The sequence below is a fragment of the Natrix helvetica genome (genome assembly GCF_964273705.1).
Source record: "Natrix helvetica genome assembly, chromosome: 1".
NCBI lineage: Eukaryota > Metazoa > Chordata > Lepidosauria > Squamata > Natricidae > Natrix > Natrix helvetica.
The window spans coordinates 124977266-124995909 of record NC_138548.1 but is presented as its reverse complement, the minus strand read 5'-3'; the positions used below and the strand labels follow the sequence as shown (position 1 = coordinate 124995909).

Sequence of the window (18644 nt, the reverse complement as noted above, 5' to 3'; positions counted from 1 at the left end):
TTATCTCCGAACAAGCCTTATGCACAACCTACTTAGATCTATTTTTGCAGTTGCCAGTACTTGCCTTTTTAAGTGCTAAGTCCATTTCTAATATGAGTTTACTTGTTCTTCTTGTTTGTACAGGGAAAGTAACTTCACTCCCAATGTTTACACCAAAGATGAAACACCAGATCTCATCAAATGATTTTCAAGACTTAACATGGGAAAAATCATGTTTCATTTTTTTTTTAAATCCATGAAGTCGATTAGCTTTTCAGCCTCTTCACTACCTATGAATATTGGATTGGCACTAACAGTTAATATGATTTTTAATTTTTTTTGAATGCTTATGCATTAGTCCGTTTTACTTTCAACAAGGCATTAAGCCTTCGTCACTTCCATCTATTCAATTGGTATCATAACAATCCATAAAGGGAAACATCAATAGCATATAGCAATGATTAAAGGTTCTTTTTTGCTAGATTTGATTTGTAGGTCTCATCCTCCTCCAAAAGTATTCTCGATGCAGAACTACCATTAAGCTGCAGTACTTGAAAGCAGAATAAAATGGCACCAGACTTCTGCTGATCTGAACATTACTTGATTCATTTTTAAATTAGCTTTTTAAACTATTGTAGCTACACTACATACATGGAATAGCATCTATTCAGAGGTCAGAATGGCCCCAACCTTTTCAGCCTTTCATAAGGCATTAATGTTCCCTCAGGCACTTGAGTTTGGAAGCTGAATTAGCTGCTTTGCTGGATTAATTTGGTGTCTTGTATAGATTGTATATGCAAAATTAAGACACGGGGTTATGCTATGTCATGTATTATTACTAATTTATAGTAGTGTGCTTTGTTATTTTTAAATATCTGTGCATCAGACACTCACTGTTGTGAGAAGGCAGCTGTATAATTGTTTACAGAAATATGCCCCAAAATATTAATCTCAAACGTAGTTCCCTGTATAGTAGTGGGATTTTTGAGGACATTTGACATACTAATGTGCAGCTGCTGTTAAATAATGCTTAGCTGCTTCTAAGCAAAAATTTTTGGCTGCTCAGATCTCAATTTATTTCATATGAAAACCTGCCATATGCAAGTAGATCAAACTCCAGGTCACGTTAAAAACATAGAAAGGAGACACCTAGCAGTAGATTAGAAACATAAAATACTGCTTTTCATTGACTACAGTTCTGAATCAGGGCAACATTCTAAGCAAGAGTTTTAGAATGGGGCTGTTATATTTTCAGAACAGGCTTAGTGAATCCCCAGGAGCCAAGTACTGCATGTTTTTTCTGCACATGTAGAGCTGAGCTGGAATTCGTACATCAGAAAAAGACTTGTAGCAATCCTCACAAGTCCAATAGCCCGTTGGCATCTCATATTTTTCTATTTTTCAGGTAAGAAATCCTTTTCAACAGGAGGGACCACTGTTCTATCTTTTCCATGTCTTGCACAATTAAGAAATGATTCTGTCCCATTCTCCTGCTCCCACATGCCCGAGTCCCTCTTCTGAGTAACGAAGGTAACCACATAATGGCTAGCTCATGAGCCAAGCCACATTCCCATCTTAATTATGGGCTTTATGAAAGACAGATATAGCTACATTTCACAAGCTAAACACTCAGCAAAATGAGGAATTGGGACCATTCATTTGCAAGAGAGCTGAATGCACATCTACCAAACAATACAATGGAAAAGGACATTGTACTTGGATCTAGGAAAACTCCAGAAAATTCTTACATAAAATCATAATCTCATTGCCAGATAGACTTGAAATTTAGAACCAAATTTTATATTTAGCAAGTTTTTTGTGCCCAGGCTGGTTCCCTGTCAGTTTTCTTCTGAACATTGGTGATGCTCTGGGGTAGTGCCAGATTAGTTTTTGAACTCATGCCATGGCAAAAGTTGTATTTAGATGGCAGTATCAGAATTAGCCAAGAGATTATATGGATTACTCATGAAAGGATGATGTTCTGGAGACTCTATAGTATGTGCACTGCTTATGTCACAGAGGTAGCAAGTTCAACAGAAAATTAGACTGTGAAGTACCTTATACCATTGCAAACTATGATGCCATCCACCTTTCCTTTTGATATCTGATGACTTTATATTAGAATTTAATCAGTACTTTGGCTATCAAATCACAAACTGGGCTTCCCAAACCTTCCATTGACAGACAGCAGTCACTGAATGAGATCTTCCAGCAGATTGGACAGCTCAACCATGCAAGAATGTAGTTTCTTCAATATGTTAACACCCCTTTGGCACAGTTGTAGAGGCTCAATAAAATGCTAAAAATACAGTTTTGGAGATCCAAAATGTGAATCCCAAATAATGAATAAGATAAACACTGTATAAAATTTAATTTCTGACCATAACATTCCAATTGATCCCTGCATTTGTAAAATGCATTGTTTTGAAGCCCAATGGATGTGAAGACATAGCTTCCACTAGCCTGAACCACTCCCCAAAAATCATACTTCTGACAAGATATTTTAAGAATAACTGAAGAACCATTTCTCATTTTATCAGTGAAAAGAATAAAGTCACCATTTTTAAGCACCAGTACATGGGTTTTGGGCTATTTAAACAAAGCCATAGGGCCCCAGACTCTTATAAGAGTCAAGGACTATCATACCACAAGGTCTAGAGAACACATTCAGTTGTCAAGAGTTTACCAGAAAGATATATTCCTGAGTAGGGCTTTAAAACTCTAGCTTAATTCTTGAAGCTAATTTACCCCCTTCAAATTCTAAACAACTTGCCTAGTTGCATCTTAGCATGAAGCAGTCGCTAGTAGAATTCAAAAGTATTTACTGTTTCTGCATTCCTCATTTCACAATGTAACATATTATGGGTGTTTGTTAATTATCTCTATTTGTTCATATACTTATTCTATCCATCATGCCAAAACCAGCTAGTCTTTTCTAATCCCCCTAAAAAACCCCACCCCATCTTAAATGCCATTTAGAGGTGTTGTAAGGAGCAGGTGTGTGGAAATGTAACCCTTGCTAAATTGCTGGTCATAATTATAACTATAACTCAATTATATGGAAGCAACAAACTTTAGAATCAGATAGCTCACAAGCTAAATTCCCCACCTACTTACAATTTCTTTGGGGACTGTGGCATGATCAAATAAGGATAATCTGTTGTTAAAAATCAAAAAAATGGACAGAAAAAGGTCTTCTTCTACCAGATAGTGACATAGATAATACAAGAGGAAGACATGGGACCAATGTCTTACGGTCTATCACATTGGGTAGCTGGTAGAACCATATTACAAATGTGTATCAATTATGTCCTCCATTTACACTTATAGCTTTATTGGCATTATAAAATTCTAATAGAATTTTAAGAGCATATTGAATTAACCCCATAACATTCTGTACTGCCAGTAAGTTTCATGATCACATTTTTGAACAGCATTTTTTTCCAGGCACAACTATAAGGGTAACCTAATCTCTTTTGGAATCTCTTGTACCCAAAGGACCCTACTTCTTACCCTTCCTTCCTGGGGCAGAATAGCCATCTTCAAAAAATGGTTATTTGTTTAGAAGTTCCACAAGAATGCCAAGTGAAAGTCTTTTGTGCCCAAAAGCTTCAATGGTCAGCTTTTGATTGAAATATTGCACAGAATTTAATTTAGATTAAAGCTATCCTTATGTGGGATTCTTTATGGGCAGAGTGGGAGAGAAACAATTAGATGGCTTTCTCTCCATAACAACAAATCTTCCTTTTTAAACATTTGTGTTGACTTTGGAAGAGCATTTCTTAATCCATACTGTGATCTATTAAAAATGGCATCTGCTTTCGATGGCCTCAAGAGTAAAGCTCCCTCAAGCATTTTGCAGAAACAGTGAGAGATGACTTCTGAATCTGCTCAGTGGCAAAACACAGGCTCTAGTTACTTCCTAGTAACGCTTAACTTTCTGTATAGACAAGCAGACTCATCTTTTGGGCTTAACTAAAACAATGTTTAACAATCTGTTTGAAAGAATGAAGACTGAGAAATGACTTTCTCCCTGGGTAAGGGGGGAAAAAATTGGTCCACATTTCCCAACTTGATCTAGCAGCTGCAAATAAAATGCACAAGGCCAAACAGAATCCATCTTCTTCCAGGAGCAGCTTATTTCACCGGCTTTGCAACCAAGTTGCAGTAATACCTGGGTAGTATAGCAGGAAGATGAGGGGCAAGAATACTCCCAACATAGATGGTTTTCCCTGGATAAAGTTAAAAAAATATCCCCATTCACAAAACAGTAAACCTCCATTCCACACCCCACCCCACCCCACCCCAAGTATGGCAGCTTTTTGGCAATTACCCCAATGTTTCAGAGGGAGGAACAAGATTTCCTTTTACTTTTGTCATTAAGTCATGCTCACAGCCAAGTCCATTTCCCAAGGTTAAATGATTATTTTTTTTTAAAAAAAGAACTGTGTAAGAAATCAACACACTGCCATCATTCTGTGTTTCTGAAGCAGCCACAAAAGGCTGTGGACTCATTGAAATCTCTTCTCTTCCCACACATATCGTTTTCCTGCAGGCACCTTCCGGAAAAACAGGCTGTTGCCTCGGCTCATGTTGCCCTAAATGAGAAGAAAATGAAGCAGGTGAGAGTCGTGTAGACAGAGCGTCGTGGCCCACTGAAATCCACACACTATACAGCAGCTGAGGTTTGAGGGTCAGATAGTATGCAGTCAGTGAGTGTATGTGTGTGTGTGTGTGTGTGTGTGTAGCAGGGTGTATCTGTAAGCTACAGTAGGACAACCTTGTCTGGAATTTTTCCTTAGACGGTAGGTATGCCCAAAGGAGGCACTCTGCCTTATCAATTCTATACCCATCTCTAAGCAAAACATGAAGATCCTGTAAGGAAGGACAAGACATGTCAGACATACCTCCCCATGCAGCTGGCTCCAGCAATGTAACCAGGAGGTGTACGTTGGTGCATAAGGTGGGAGGCCAGCAGCGAGCCTAGAAAATAGAAGGCAAGGCTTACAGAATTCACTCCCCACCAGGTTTCAGTGCCAGGCGCCCGTTTGAAGATCACAGCTTAGAGGCCATCTCCAGACCAATCCTTTCTTGCTGCACAAGGAAAGGGGATCAAGCAGGAGCTAAGGTGGTTGAGACAAAACTCAGCAGGGAGTCGGAGAGGAAACTGGCCTGCAACTGGCTTCTATATGGCAGAGCAATCTAATAATCAACACATTATTTACAAGAACAGGGACAGAAATTATAATTTAGCAAATTAGCAACCACAAACTAAACATAGTCATCCCCATTCCATAACAGTATTTGGAATGCCACCATGAAAATGATTGGATTCTTTATCATAAGAATTAACAAATGGAAATATTTCTTAGCATATTGTTATTGACTTAGGGTGCGCGTGCTCGCCTTATAGTACGTTATACTAAGCTAACCTGCATTTACTTATGAACAGACGCCAAAGTAAAAAAGACGAGAGTTAAATGGAATCCACACACGGGTGAAAGCTCTGACGAGTGGCTATTTGGCCCAAATGAGAGGACTGCCATTTTCATAACCTAGCGCTAATTTTACTGCAAGGATCTCACTGGCCAAAACTGAATACAAAACCAAAAAGAACTGATCCCGCAAATTTGGAATTTTATCTTTTTATCAGCAAAGCTATTGTCACAGAATAATGTATCACAGGAAAGACACAGAATCCAGGCAGTTTCTGGCTTCAGAGTTATTCCTAAAAATGTAAATGTAGATTCTTATTTCATATGATTGAAGAATACTCCCAAGGAAAGGATCCAGACTTCTTTCAATACTTTATATACATATAATGAATTTCTACAAATGTATTGGATTTGCTGCTACCCACAAGTCTTCAAATGTTTTGAAGCTCTTAGCTGTTTCTTGAGGCCACAAATATTTTGGTTTTAGGCAGGGCTCTATAAAATGATGGGGTTTGGGGGCACTGTACTTTTAAATTAAAACCTTTGAGTTCTTTTACTCACCCAAACAGCCTCCTTTTAAAAAATCACACACTTTTTTTTTTAGCTCGGTTGGCTATGGTATGAAGTTTCTCAAGAGCAATTACTGAAAACATGTACATTTGTGGCAAGGTGCAGCACACTGCTAAAATTCTCAATAATTATTGAAAGAAAGAGGCCTGAAAAATAAAAACTTTGTGTGGTTTCAATAAAAGCTTTGTGTGGTTTCAAATGAAAGGCAAGTGAGAGAAAAGAAAGTGTACACTTACCCACAGCTATTAATGGCCATTAGGTTTGAAACAAGTACGAAGGGGTAGGTCAGCATACTGCTGAAGAACTGAAAGTACAATACAGGTATGATGTATCAGTGGAAAAAGTATACTAACACTCTTTCTTCACCCATCAGGCTGAGGACTAAGTAATGTCAGAACTACCACTAACTATGCCCCCTACAGAGCAACAGCAACTTGATGGGCTTAACAGAAGGATAAAATCTTAACACTGATAACAAATCAAAGGAAAGAAAAGACTGGCAATTACTCAGCTAAGCCTCAAAAGTAATCTGTACCTAGCAACAGCATTCAATACACCTCTAGTGAAGAAATAGTATAATTCCAATGCTGGACAGGCTCTAAAGGCTGAAAATTGAACGGTGTTTTTAACACCATTAGTTAAATACCATTCTCTAGCATCCCTCTCAAGAGTACCAGGACCAAAGGTTTAACAGTGAGTTATGAGGCTTGTGGTCCTCTCAGAACCTTTTCCCTTTTGTTTACGCCAAAGAAAAAAGACATTAAATTATACACTCACTCCAGTGACAGCCTGAGAGTAACCCTTCATCTCGGTCATGGTAGAGACCTAGAAAGAAGATTCATCAATAAAACACAGATTCCTCAATGACAGAAGTCATTCCCAACTTTTAACCAAAAGGTAAATACAATGCCACCCAGGAAGGCTTCAGGCTCAAGGCAAGAAGATGCTTCAGTTCATGCAACAGCCTAACCACAGCCCTCCCCACAACTTCTTAAATCCCAAGGAGTGTTTTCTTAGGGTCACACAGCAGTCACCGAAGGAAATCAGGTTCTTTTAAGAAAGTTCATTTATTTAGCCCCTTGTGTGCTTCAAAAATGACTTTTTGCTTTTGTAATCAAAAGGTTTTGCCTGAGAAAGCCAACATATCCCCACAAGAAGACGCACTATCGTCTACCATATGTGGTGGTTGTGCCAAAAAGCCAAAATATACTGGAAGAATATCCAGAAGTGGTTGATAAGAGTTAACCGAAAAGGAAATAGAATTCACAACGGAACTATTTCTCTTGGGAATTATAAACAAGAAATACAACAAGGGGGTTATCTTTTTAACTATACATATTATCATGGCCGCAAGAATGGTCTTTGCCCAAAATTGGAAAACAAGGAAACTCCACATGAAGGGGAAATAATTAGGAAAATTTTGATCTGCGCTGAAATTGACAAATTGATGTGGGAGTTGAAGAATAAAGATGAATCCGAATGACCTGGGATGAATTTTATCAATGGTCGGAATATAAAATGGAAAGCCTAAAATAGGCATGAGTCAAGATTCATAGAATGGAGACTAGAATTATGTATGAAATGATGATTGCGAGAATGTACAAGATAAATACAACATGGCTGGAAATAGGTTACCTTTTTTCTTTTTGTAAATACGGTATGGATCAAATGTTAAAAAAATAGGATGGCTACAATGTATAAGTGAATATCTTAGCATGTATGGTATAGATTCTACCAGAATGGTCTACACTGTGTCCAACGTTTAAATTTATGTTTAATAAAAAACTTTTAAATAAATATCGTTTTTCTCCAAAAATAAGACAGGGTCGTATTTTCTTTTGACCCCTAAAATAAGCACTTGGCCTTATTTTCGGGGAGGTCTTATTATTTTTGAGGTGCAGGAAGGGGCAAGCGTGGTCACCTCATGGCTGCTGCTGTGTTGCAATATTTTCGGGGAGGGCTTATTATCCGGGGAGGTCTTATTTTCAGGGAAACAGGGTAATATGTATTAGCATTATGTATAGTTGCGAACAGCCATATGTATAGGTTGAGAACAGAAAAAAAAAAATTGGCTTAGCTAATACTTATGACCTGGGGTACATAACGCATTCTTTGCGCAGACCATCCTATCCCTGAAACCAATACTTAATGTTGGTGATCTGTGTCAGTTTTTCATCCTGACACAGAATTGAGAGTTGTGTTTGGTTTGGAAATCACCCTAAGGCAACTGTGCTCCATGTGGGGTATTAGGCATCTGGACATCAGCAGGAGGTACAGAAGCTGTGGGAAGCTGCAGGGGTAGACAAGTGAACCATATGAGAAATAGGGGAAAGATGAGGTGTATCAATCTTGCCTTCTTGCCCTGCAAGATTACCTCAAATTTATTTTTGCTAGAGCCCAGAACAAAACCTGGAGTATCAGGTTTCAGTTCTGTTGAGCCAGGAACCACTCAGAATAACTTGACAGAAACAGAAAGTGTTCGTTTTATGTAGGAAACAAAACTACATTTTCCATTTCATGCATGCCTTTTCAGGATGCTACAGCACAGTGAGGATAGGCGCCTTCAAGGCCAATACTAGAAAACTGCAACCAAAAGGAGCCTCAGCAGTCATTGCTGCTTCCTAACTACGGGCATAGGACTCTACAAGAAGAAGGCTTACCCCATTCTCCAGTACATGGGTATTGATGAGGTAGGCCAGCATATTACAAAGCCACAAGGATAGGATGTCTCCAAGAAGGCGGGGAATCAGGCCCCTGAAATGAAAACAGCTGACTAGTAATAAGGCTGGATAACTTCAACACTGACATGACGACAAGTTACCACTAACTGCTCACATGGCAGGAAACTGGTCAACCATGTGCAAGATGAGGCTGAGTAACACCCAGAAAAAAATTACCCATTTCTGCCACCCACTTTGGGATAGTGCATTGCTTAAGAATTCTGCCTCACCTAATCCAGTCTCCCACAACATCCAATCAGATGCCTTCTGAAAGCAAGCAAAGAGTAGCCTTTCTCCAGTAACTAATACAATATGCAGTGGCCTATTGTGCTCATCCTGAGAAAATCCTACCCGATCCTTGCACTAGCTTTCATGGCATCAAGAAATGGTAAAAACCCACTGTAAAAAGTACTCACGCAAAAAATCCAAAGATTCCCTCTTCCCGGTATATGGTGACGAAAGAGCTAAATACCCCGCTGAAAATTGAAGGGGAAAAACAATCCATCAAGATTCTACAAATACTGAAATATGTTATTTCCTTTCCCACAGACATTCTTACTAATCTCAACAACAGAACACTTCTGACATCATACATTAATTTATCTCCCAGCCCACAGTTCCTTGGGCTCCCCAATGAAGCCAACCTCACTGTAAATATGTGTGTACCTGTATTTGGTTTCTCTGCCAATGAACTGCACCATACACCTCAAGGTGATCACTAAAAAACAAGGAGATTCAAAAGGGGAAAAAAACTATTGTTAAGGAAGACCTCACTGGTACTCTTCTACCCACTTATAGTTGTTATATGGCAGCATATAATTCCAAGATTCTTAACTCAAGATGAACCCAGATAAAATGGCTATGCCCCTGAATGGTACAACCAATCTGGTAAATAGGTGCAACATGTGGGTTGAAATAGAGCTCCTTTTGAAAATGTCAGGCTCAGCATCTAGGATTCTTTTGGATCTGAAATAATGGAGTTTGATTATGGCCAAGATTGTTTTTGCTCGGCTGAGTCTGGAATGTCAATTACAGACATTCCTGCAGATGGCTCATCTGGCCACAATGATATCTTCCTGAATTAAACTGTATGAGGTTTACTGCAGTGGCATTTCACAATTCTTAGGAAATCAGACTGGATAAAATCCCGTAGCCAAGGTCTTCTGAAGTGCTGCATGTGGGAGGATACAAAACTCTTAGTGAATCAGCTACTCTGGCTCAAAGTTCAAAGTGCTATGAGAAGAGGTCTCTTTCTGTGAGAAAAAACTTGAGATTAGGACTACCGTGCTCAATAGAACTACCCTACCCAATACGTCCTGCCTATCTTTTGAAGCTACCATCAAAGACCCACTTGCATATTGGAACACACTAGAAACCCATTTCACTGAGGCTGAGGGAAAAAAGGGCCTTTCCATCAGCTGCACTCCCGGCTCATCCTCCCCAGTTGGGTTCCTCTTGTTGCCTCTCTTCAAAGGAGGTCCTCAAGCGTGGCCAGAGTCTTGATTTGATTGTTATGGGTTTGACTGTTATGGTTACATTTGTGTGCTCACAGTCATTTAACTTGCTGATGCTCCCAGTGTATTTGATTGCATGGTGGTTTTTAACACTTCACCTTGTTAGTTAGTTAAGGCTCATGAAGGAAGGTAAGGTAGAAATGTTTCCAAATAGTTCATTATCAATCACTACCAACTGTTTGCAAATTAAAAGCAGTGAAGTGGTAAAAACATAACAGGGAAGGGTTAGGACCCAGCCATCTCCTGCCTGAATGCACAGCACCCCACCCCCAAAAAAAAACCAATGGGAGAAGGGAGAGAGTTTCTTCTGTATCTAGGAGTTACAATGGCATGATTGAAACTGAACCGAAAGATGAATCTATACATACCATGAAATGGGTGGGTGACTAGCGTAGCAGCAGAACGTGCAATCATCTCTTGAGAAGTCTAAGATGAAAAACAGTTGGAGACACATCAGAAGAAAGGTTAGCCAAAGAAAGGGCAAGATGTCCCATCTACCCAGATTCCAGTGAAGGATTAAATAACTGCTGCTTATCATATAATTTAAAGTAGTAAGATTAAACGTTTTCATCAGTTGTCATTGCTCTACAGATCAACCTATTTCAACCACCTTTTCGGTTACTTAAGAAAAAAGTCATTGCCCTGCTAACACCTTAGACACATCCCAATATGCTATGTACCTCAAATATATCCCAATAGGTCCCATACAAGGAATTTCAGTGAACAGGGTCAAGGAGAAGAGCCTTTTCTGCTAGGAATCCCCGCCCTGAGAAACACTCTACTACTGGAGATGAGAACTGCTCCTGCCCTTCTGACCTTCCCAGAAAGGTATCAAAACTTAGTTTTGCTGGTTGGCCAGGGCTCGAGGGGGTCCTCACCACTGGAGGTGATTGACCTCATCCCCATGCTGTCAGTTTCCTTGCTTCCAGTTTTTATATAGCTTTTAAATAGCTGTGACGAGCCAGAATGTTATGACAGCAAAGGAACAGCTCACTTCTATACTTTCCTATGTTAACAAGATATCCATGCTTCTCAACTTCATTATGATACAATCTGTAGTGTAGGCAAACAGGCTGTTGCCTCACATCTCCTGCTTTCAAAAACAACAGATTACCATTCCAATTATCCACCAGCCAACACATTTGACAGGTGTCAGGCCAGGAATGCTTTTCTACACGATGCACAGCCAGCCAATCCCCTGATAAATGAATCCCATATCTTACCTCCTTGATAACTTGATCAAAAGAGGATCCAGATTCTTTGTGAGTATTCCCTACTTCCTAAAGAGAAAAGGGAGAAAAAAGCCAGTCTCAAAAACCACCTGCTACTGGATCCTTAATCCCAAGTATAATATCAATGTTATTTACAAATTCCGTGGAGCCTTCCACTCCCATCGACTGAAGTATAGAACAGAAGACATGCTCCAAAAACTTTAATTACAAAAAGGAGTTTTATTGGGAAGTTATTTATGAAGAGACTTCATGACATACCTCACTTTGGTCAGAGTTCTGGCATTGCTAGATAGAAAGAAAATATATAAATATAAGCTCATCTTCTCAATCTATTATTACCATTAAATGTACATAATTGCACTTACATTCTTTCCCACCCTCCTCCTGAGGTTCTTTACTTCAGTGGCAAGCTCTGTAAACCAGATTACATTGGCCTATACATTCTATATACCATATTTTTCAGAGTATAAGACGCACTGGAGTATAAGATGCACCAAGGTTTTGAAGAGGCAATTTTTTTAAAAAGTAGGTAGGTAGATAGAGGGATAGAGAGGGAGAGAAAGAGAGAGAAATACAGAGGGAGAGAGAGAGAGTAGTTAGGTAGTTAGGTAGATAAAGGGGGAGAGAGAGAGAGAGAGAGAGGGAGAGAGAGAGAGAGAGAGAGAGAAATACAGTAGATAGGTAAGTGTTTCTGCTGGCACAGCACTTGATCAATGAAATTCTCATCAATCAGTTAAAGAGCTTTCCAAAAGGGAAAAATACATTTTTGCACTCTGAAAACCTCCCCAAAACGGCCCATTTTTCACGAAAACAACCCCCTCTTTTTTTCAAAAAAAGGCATGAATAGCCGGGGGCGGGAGGGGGGGCTTGCAGAGTGCTCCTGGGGAGGTGGGGAGGCCAAAAACGAGCAAATAACGTCCCACTTTTGTCAAAAAAAATTGCATGCATAGTCTTATGGAGGCTTATAGAGTGCTGCTGTGGGGGGGGGGGGAAATGCCCCCTTTTTTGCTCATTTCTGCCCTCCCCAGCCCCGAGGAGCTCTCTGAAAGCCTCCATAAGTGTATGCATGGCCATTTTGGTGAAGGGGCTTCGGGAGGCAAAAAATGCTGCAATTAGTGTATAAAACGCACCCAGATTTTCAGCCTCTTTTTTTGAGGAAAAAAGGTACGTCTTATACTCCGAAAAATACAGTACATATCACTAAAGCACCAAAGGCACCATAAACAAGAATTATAATTCAACACATAGCTTACCCAGTCAACGGAGAATGGAAACACACAAACTCTGTCAAAATGTAAATCTGACATAACAGTTCAGTGTCTGAGGAAAAGGAGGCTGTTGAAGCACCCCATAGGTCTTAAGTGCAGGTGAGTCACCAAACACCTATATTTTAATCAGAATGACCCCAGGAGCACTGCAATAGCTGTAACTTCAGAGACTGGGCATAAGTACCATTTGATCAGCACTGTGGTAACTTCTAATGGTCACTCAATGAATGGTCGTTAAGGGAGGACTTTGGGTTTTCTCTGATAATTTCTGCAATAAGAAATTATCACTTCGTATTATTTACAAAATTCAAGCAAAAATGGTGTACGTTATAAAGTATTTGAAATCTGAAATATTTTGTATATTAAAACAATACACAACAAAATTATAAAGTACCTGTAAAACTTTACTGTGTACTACAGTGCCAATGGCTCCTGACCAGAGTCTAGGAGCCAAACCTTTGAAGAGTCCAGCCCTCCCATCAATTTTCATAATGTGTTTCGCTGAAAACAGAAACAGAGGTAAGCATCTGTCCCATTATTCACCCTTCTTCCCCAAGTGCCACATATCTGAATCTATCTCATCTATCTTAGAAAATGCTAGTTTAATTCTGCTTAATGCCAGGTTAGAAATTTTGAAATTAACCACATTCATGTCATTCAAGTATGCATTGGCTGCACATAACATCTTCGGGCAACAAAATCATGTTATGTACTAGTCTTTACCAGACTCTATTATCCACTATAGCTAGGATGAGCAGTCTGGAGCTCTCTATCAAGTCTCAACTCTTATTACTCTGACCAGCGTTAAGGAGTAACAAGAATTGTAACCCCCAAACATCTGGAGCCTCATGATCTTGTCCTCCCTACTCAGTGGTTACAAGAAGTATGCACTAAAGTTAAAAATAATTGGTTGCTCTGAATAAATATAGAAAGAAACGACAAATTGGGAACCTGATGGAAATTCAGTGCCCATCACTAGAGAAATGCATGGGGGGGGGGGGATCAAATCATGAACAGGCAACCAAGTGAGCCCCCAAATAACCAAAGACTAGAAACCTAGAGTTCAAAACAGATATTCAATATACACATTAAATAGGGATTTTTAAAAAGTTACTGCATAAGCTGCACACTGGGGGTGGGGATTTGGCATTGCTATAATGTGCATATGTATTTCTAAAAAAATTAAAATATGGTGCTTGAAAAGAAGAAATGTTGACAAAACATTTACTAACAAAACACTGCTTAGTAGCTGGAATTCAAAAGTGAATATAGACACAGTTTTGACATTCTTTTTAAATATCCAGTTTAGATATGCACCAAATTCAGTTACATAACTATCTATTATTTTCTTCAAAAGTTGTCTTTTGCAAAATCTATTATAACATATCTGATAAGTCTAGTTAAAAGGCATGCATTTCTCACATCCTACTGTGTTTTAGGCTTTTTATTTGCAAAATACATGTTATATACTCACCATAAGCAAAGAGACCAGGCAGTTGATAGACTGGCCGACCAAAAATATTTTTTCCCAGAGTTGGCGGGAGGGGTTCATATCCCACCTGAAAGAGACAATCCACAATGAACTTTATAGCCTACAATTTGAATACCCTCTGAAAGACACAGTCAACATGCATTTCACAGCATTAACACAATTATTTCATTTACAAGAAGTTCCTTCTTATATCAATGCTAGAAGTATCAATACCAAAAGCACGATTTCTATTAGTTGGTTGTGATTTTTGGAATAAATGACCGGTACTGAGGTAATCTGCAATTCAATATATTGGATAATGACATTGTTTTTTACTATATATTAAATTTAGAACTATAGTGCAAATATATGTGCCCCCCCCCCAGCAATCTTTATCTTCCTTAATTTCAAACAAAATCTAACCACTTATCACTCTTTTGCAGTATTTTGCTATTAAGAATTAATTACTTAAAACAGAAAATTTCCCTTAACATATCCTGCTACCTCAAATTATGCCGACTAGGTTGATTAAGTTATCAAACAATTAGGTGGTTAATTCTTAAGATGAAACTGCTTTGGTGATTCATTGATTGATTTGCTAGGAGAATGGCAAATGCACACATTCAAATTCATAACATAACTTATTTAGATCTTCAGTTTAGCAGAAAGTATTATTGGCAAGCAAATATCAAGTTTGCTGATTTCTCACAGTACACGTGTACTCCTCATACAGAGGATGTTTTCCATACAAAAAAAGCCAGATGTTTGCCTGGCTCTTAATTGCCCTTGTTGGACAGTTATACAATTAACAAGTCTCATTGCTCTTTACAAATGTTAAGGTTCAAAGGTTTAAGGTTAAATTGCAGGGATTTGTGTATTCATATCCTGAAAATGCAAATACTCTTTTATAGCTAGTACTTGAAGTTCTTGTTCTGAAAGCACATTGTACAAGAAGACTGTTGTTTTTACAAAAGTATGGTTTTCAGCCAAGAATGAAATAAGTATAAGGACACAACAAGCCAGAAACAACCACCAATGTTACTAAATAAAGAAGTCTGAAATTACTGAGTTTGTCTGGGAGTGTCCTTGACAAGGCCAATAAAAATAAGACAGACTTAAATATGAGGTTCATATAACACTAGAAAAGTGATTGGAATTTTGAAAATCAGCTCACTTGCAAGGTACCCGAGTGGGACAAACAAATTTGAAACTGGCTTCTGCAATGAAGGCTGTCCTATGGCTTACAGTGGGACTTTTATTCCTGCAAGAAATTAAACCAAGCGTGGGCAGCAAACGAGAAAAACGCAGCGTCCTGGATATGATTTCGACTTTGTTGTGTTATGGGGATCGTCTGCGAATCCCACTACTAGCACTCAACCTATACGGCTGCCACTGTGGAACAGGCGGCTTTGGAAAGCCTCTGGATGAGGTGGACCGCTGCTGTTTCTTGCACGACTGCTGCTATCGCCACACCAGGCTCTCTCTGAAATGTCACGACAGAGTAAAATGGCAGCGATACAAACTGCTGTGTAAAACATCCGAGACGGAGTGCCGGTCCAAAAGCATCTGTGGCAGAACGGCGTGCGAGTGTGACAAGCAACTGGCCGAATGTCTCACGGCAGCGAAACCTCAGCGGAAGCATTCTTTCTACAAGCGACAACTCTGCCAAGGGTCTAAGGGCAGCACCTGTCCCATCATGCACCATAACTGGACTAGAACCCTGCACTAAGTTAAGTTTCTGCTAGTTCCTTTACTTTGTTGATGAGCCCTTGGGCCACAAGTTTTCTGCTATATTACCTGATTGCAAAGCAAAGGTTCTTGGAAAAATGGAAGCTCTGAGAAAAAAAAAACCTAGCTGTGGCTCCAGTTTCCCCCCATCTCGGACAATATTTGTGTTTCTAAGCAAGAGGAAGAGATTTGGGGGAGGGGGGCTCCAAATAGAAGAGGTGGGGGTTGAGACGATGGGGAAGAGCTGGATCTGAGTCCTTCAGCAAGCAAGGATTCTTTACTACTTGCAGGTCGGCGACTATATATATATATATATTCACACTGGAACAAGAGAAGCGTGATCGTTCCAAGCCGAAGGCAAATAAAAGGCCCCGAGACTGGGGTGGGGGTAGTCCTGTTACGGCGAGGGTCGACAACGACCTAGAGAGAAGAGCGGTCGCCGGAGAGGAACCACCGCGGAGACTGCGAGGGGTGGTCGTGAGGTCTGACCGGGGTCCCCCCCCCCGCGGGCGTCCCCGTCCCCACCCTCCCCTCCCTCTCTCGCACGAGGAGGGGCCCAAGGTCTCACCTGCACTAGCACCTTCACGTACATGAGCGGCTGCGAGAGCACCGTGAGGCCGGAGCCCAGCAGCACCTGGGAGGTCGTGTCCGCCATGCTGCAGCCGCACCGGGCTCTCCGCCACGGGTGGGGGTGGGGGGGAGGCAAAGAGAGGAGGGAGGGGGGTACAGCGGAAGGAGGAGTGGTACGACCACGTGACCTGCGGCGGAGGACAAAAAGGGGGAAAAAGGGCTCCTGCCGCCGCTTCTTCTGCGTTCCCTCTTTCGATCAGTTCCGGGTCCAAAGGGTTCCGGTTTCCGCCACCTGAGGAGCAAGTTAGGCCCGGAGAAGAAGAGGAGTCGCCGCCTATAAAATCAGAGCTTCCGATTTAAAAAAAAACGTGGCAAATCGTCCTTGGCCCAAGATTCCCTGGATCGAATTATAAATCCGCGTTGAAAGGTGCCTCGAGGACGGCGATGGCGGTCGGCTGGGCGAAGTTGGCGTTTCTTATCGACCTGGCCTCGCCTTTGGGTTGCGCAACTCGCACTTGAAAAAAGTCTCCATCGGCCAATGAAAAGCAGGGCTTTTTGAGGGGACCAAGAGGATCGTGTCTCTCCCGTGCTCTCCTTCCAGTTTCGAGCGGTGCTCCTCTGAGGTTTACGGGCCACTTTAAATCCAAATTTAAAAAATGCCTTGTGACGATTGCCCTGCCGCAGTTTAAGGAAACAGAACGGATTGCTTTCTGTACATCTTGATGTATGTAAAATAACGATTTGGCAGCCAGAAAAGGCAACAGAAATGCCTTCTTTTTTGGCTGTGACTATTCTTGCTTATGTAAATCTGCTTTATGTATTAGGAAATCCCTCATTGGCATTTAGTTCAGTCCGATCTACGGTATTTTAAAGTAAATGTGTGCAAGATTACAATGGGAGTGACCTAAACCTAATTTACCAAAACTTATTGTTGATGTTCTGTGTGGCTTTCAATAATATTTTCAGTTTTCTAAAGTATTAAATGGCTTATTTAGAGGCCAGCTGTATACCTGCCCTGTCAAAAATATTGTTGAATTCAAGCAACTTTAAATCAGTAGAATATTGTTGCTTTAAATCCACATTACATGTAGGGTTTGATAGTTTGTCATTCAGACTTTCCTGTCCTCTCCATATGTTTCTGGTATATTTCACTATACAATCCAAACTAGTTGGAAAAATCCCTGCCTTTTAATCTGGATTTCTTGTGCAATTATGGATCCAACTGCAGTAAATATTAGATCTTTTTACTCAACATTCATTTTCATTTTATTTCTCTCTCCTTTCTGCTCTGAAGAGTAACCCAGTAAGAAAATCATTGTTCTTTAATTACATCATGCCTAAAACTTAACGAAAAATATGCTGTCTTCAGTACAGTAGCAGTTGCAACTGAACCATTCTCTTTACATCAGGGGTGTCAAACTTGGGGCCCATGGGCCAGATGCGTCACACGTTGGCCACACCCACCCCTGGTTTAGCAAAGTGGGGGAAAGTAGCGATATGTGATGTGACGCCACGGGTTTGATACCCCTGCTCTACATCACTCCGTCTGAAAAAAACTCTTCCCAACAAGATGACAATAATGAAAATTGCAATGTTGTGTGTCAAATAGATTTCTATATGGGATACAAAAGTTAAACATATTAAAAAGCCATTCTCATAGATGTGCAACTTTGCAGGAAAAAAAATGGATGGTTGACAATTACTTTCTTTGGCAAAAAATACATGCTGACACAAAAAACCCGTAAGAAAATTGAATGATTGCTATGTGCATGGTCTTTTGCATGGTGATCCACTTATTTGCGTTCATATTAGATATATGGCTCTCTTTTCTACATGCACCTTATTAAGAGGCAGGCTTCAATGTACAGAATATAGACTGAATTCTTTTCACTCTGTAAATGAGGACATCTGTAACTGACAAGTGATTTCAAGAGCTGTATGCCATGCCAGTGGAGGTTTTTATTTTACATCAATGAATAGTATCCATTTAAAAATAAATAAGGAAAGTGTTTAATATCTCAGAGGTTGCCACAAAGAGGGAGTCAAACTATTCTCCAAGGCCTCTGAGGGTAGAACAAGAAGCAATGGGTGGAAACTAATCAAGGAGAGAAGCAACTTAGAACTGAGGGGAAATTTCCTGACAGTTAGAACAATTAA

At 40.1% G+C, this 18644-nt stretch overlaps 1 protein-coding gene across 1 annotated transcript; it reads right to left on the bottom strand.

Annotated features, from left to right (window-relative positions):
• Positions 1-4380: 4380 nt before the first annotated feature.
• On the bottom strand, positions 4381-17738 carry MTCH2 (mitochondrial carrier 2). Its single transcript, XM_081936099.1, has 13 exons — positions 16486-17738; positions 14193-14277; positions 13113-13219; positions 11709-11735; positions 11442-11498; positions 10587-10644; positions 9371-9422; positions 9121-9180; positions 8645-8738; positions 6762-6809; positions 6221-6288; positions 4887-4962; positions 4381-4577 (listed from the first exon to the last, which is right to left on the bottom strand). The coding sequence occupies exons 1-13, from the start codon at positions 16570-16572 to the stop codon at positions 4491-4493; spliced, it is 906 nt and encodes a 301-aa protein (XP_081792225.1). The 5' UTR covers positions 16573-17738; the 3' UTR covers positions 4381-4490.
• Positions 17739-18644: the final 906 nt, after the last annotated feature.

What these genes read in the sequence shown, in the direction of transcription:
- MTCH2 (XM_081936099.1), bottom strand. Translation starts at nt 16,572, where the DNA reads ATGGCGGACACGACCTCCCAGGTGCTGCTGGGCTCCGGCCTCACGGTG. An exon ending in ACGTGAAGGTGCTAGTGCAG is followed by an intron (nt 14,278 to 16,485) that starts GTGAGACCTTGG and finishes TGTCTCTTTCAG; the next exon opens with GTGGGATATGAACCCCTCCC. An exon ending in TTGATCAAGTTATCAAGGAG is followed by an intron (nt 10,645 to 11,441) that starts GTAAGATATGGG and finishes TTTTCATCTTAG; the next exon opens with ACTTCTCAAGAGATGATTGC.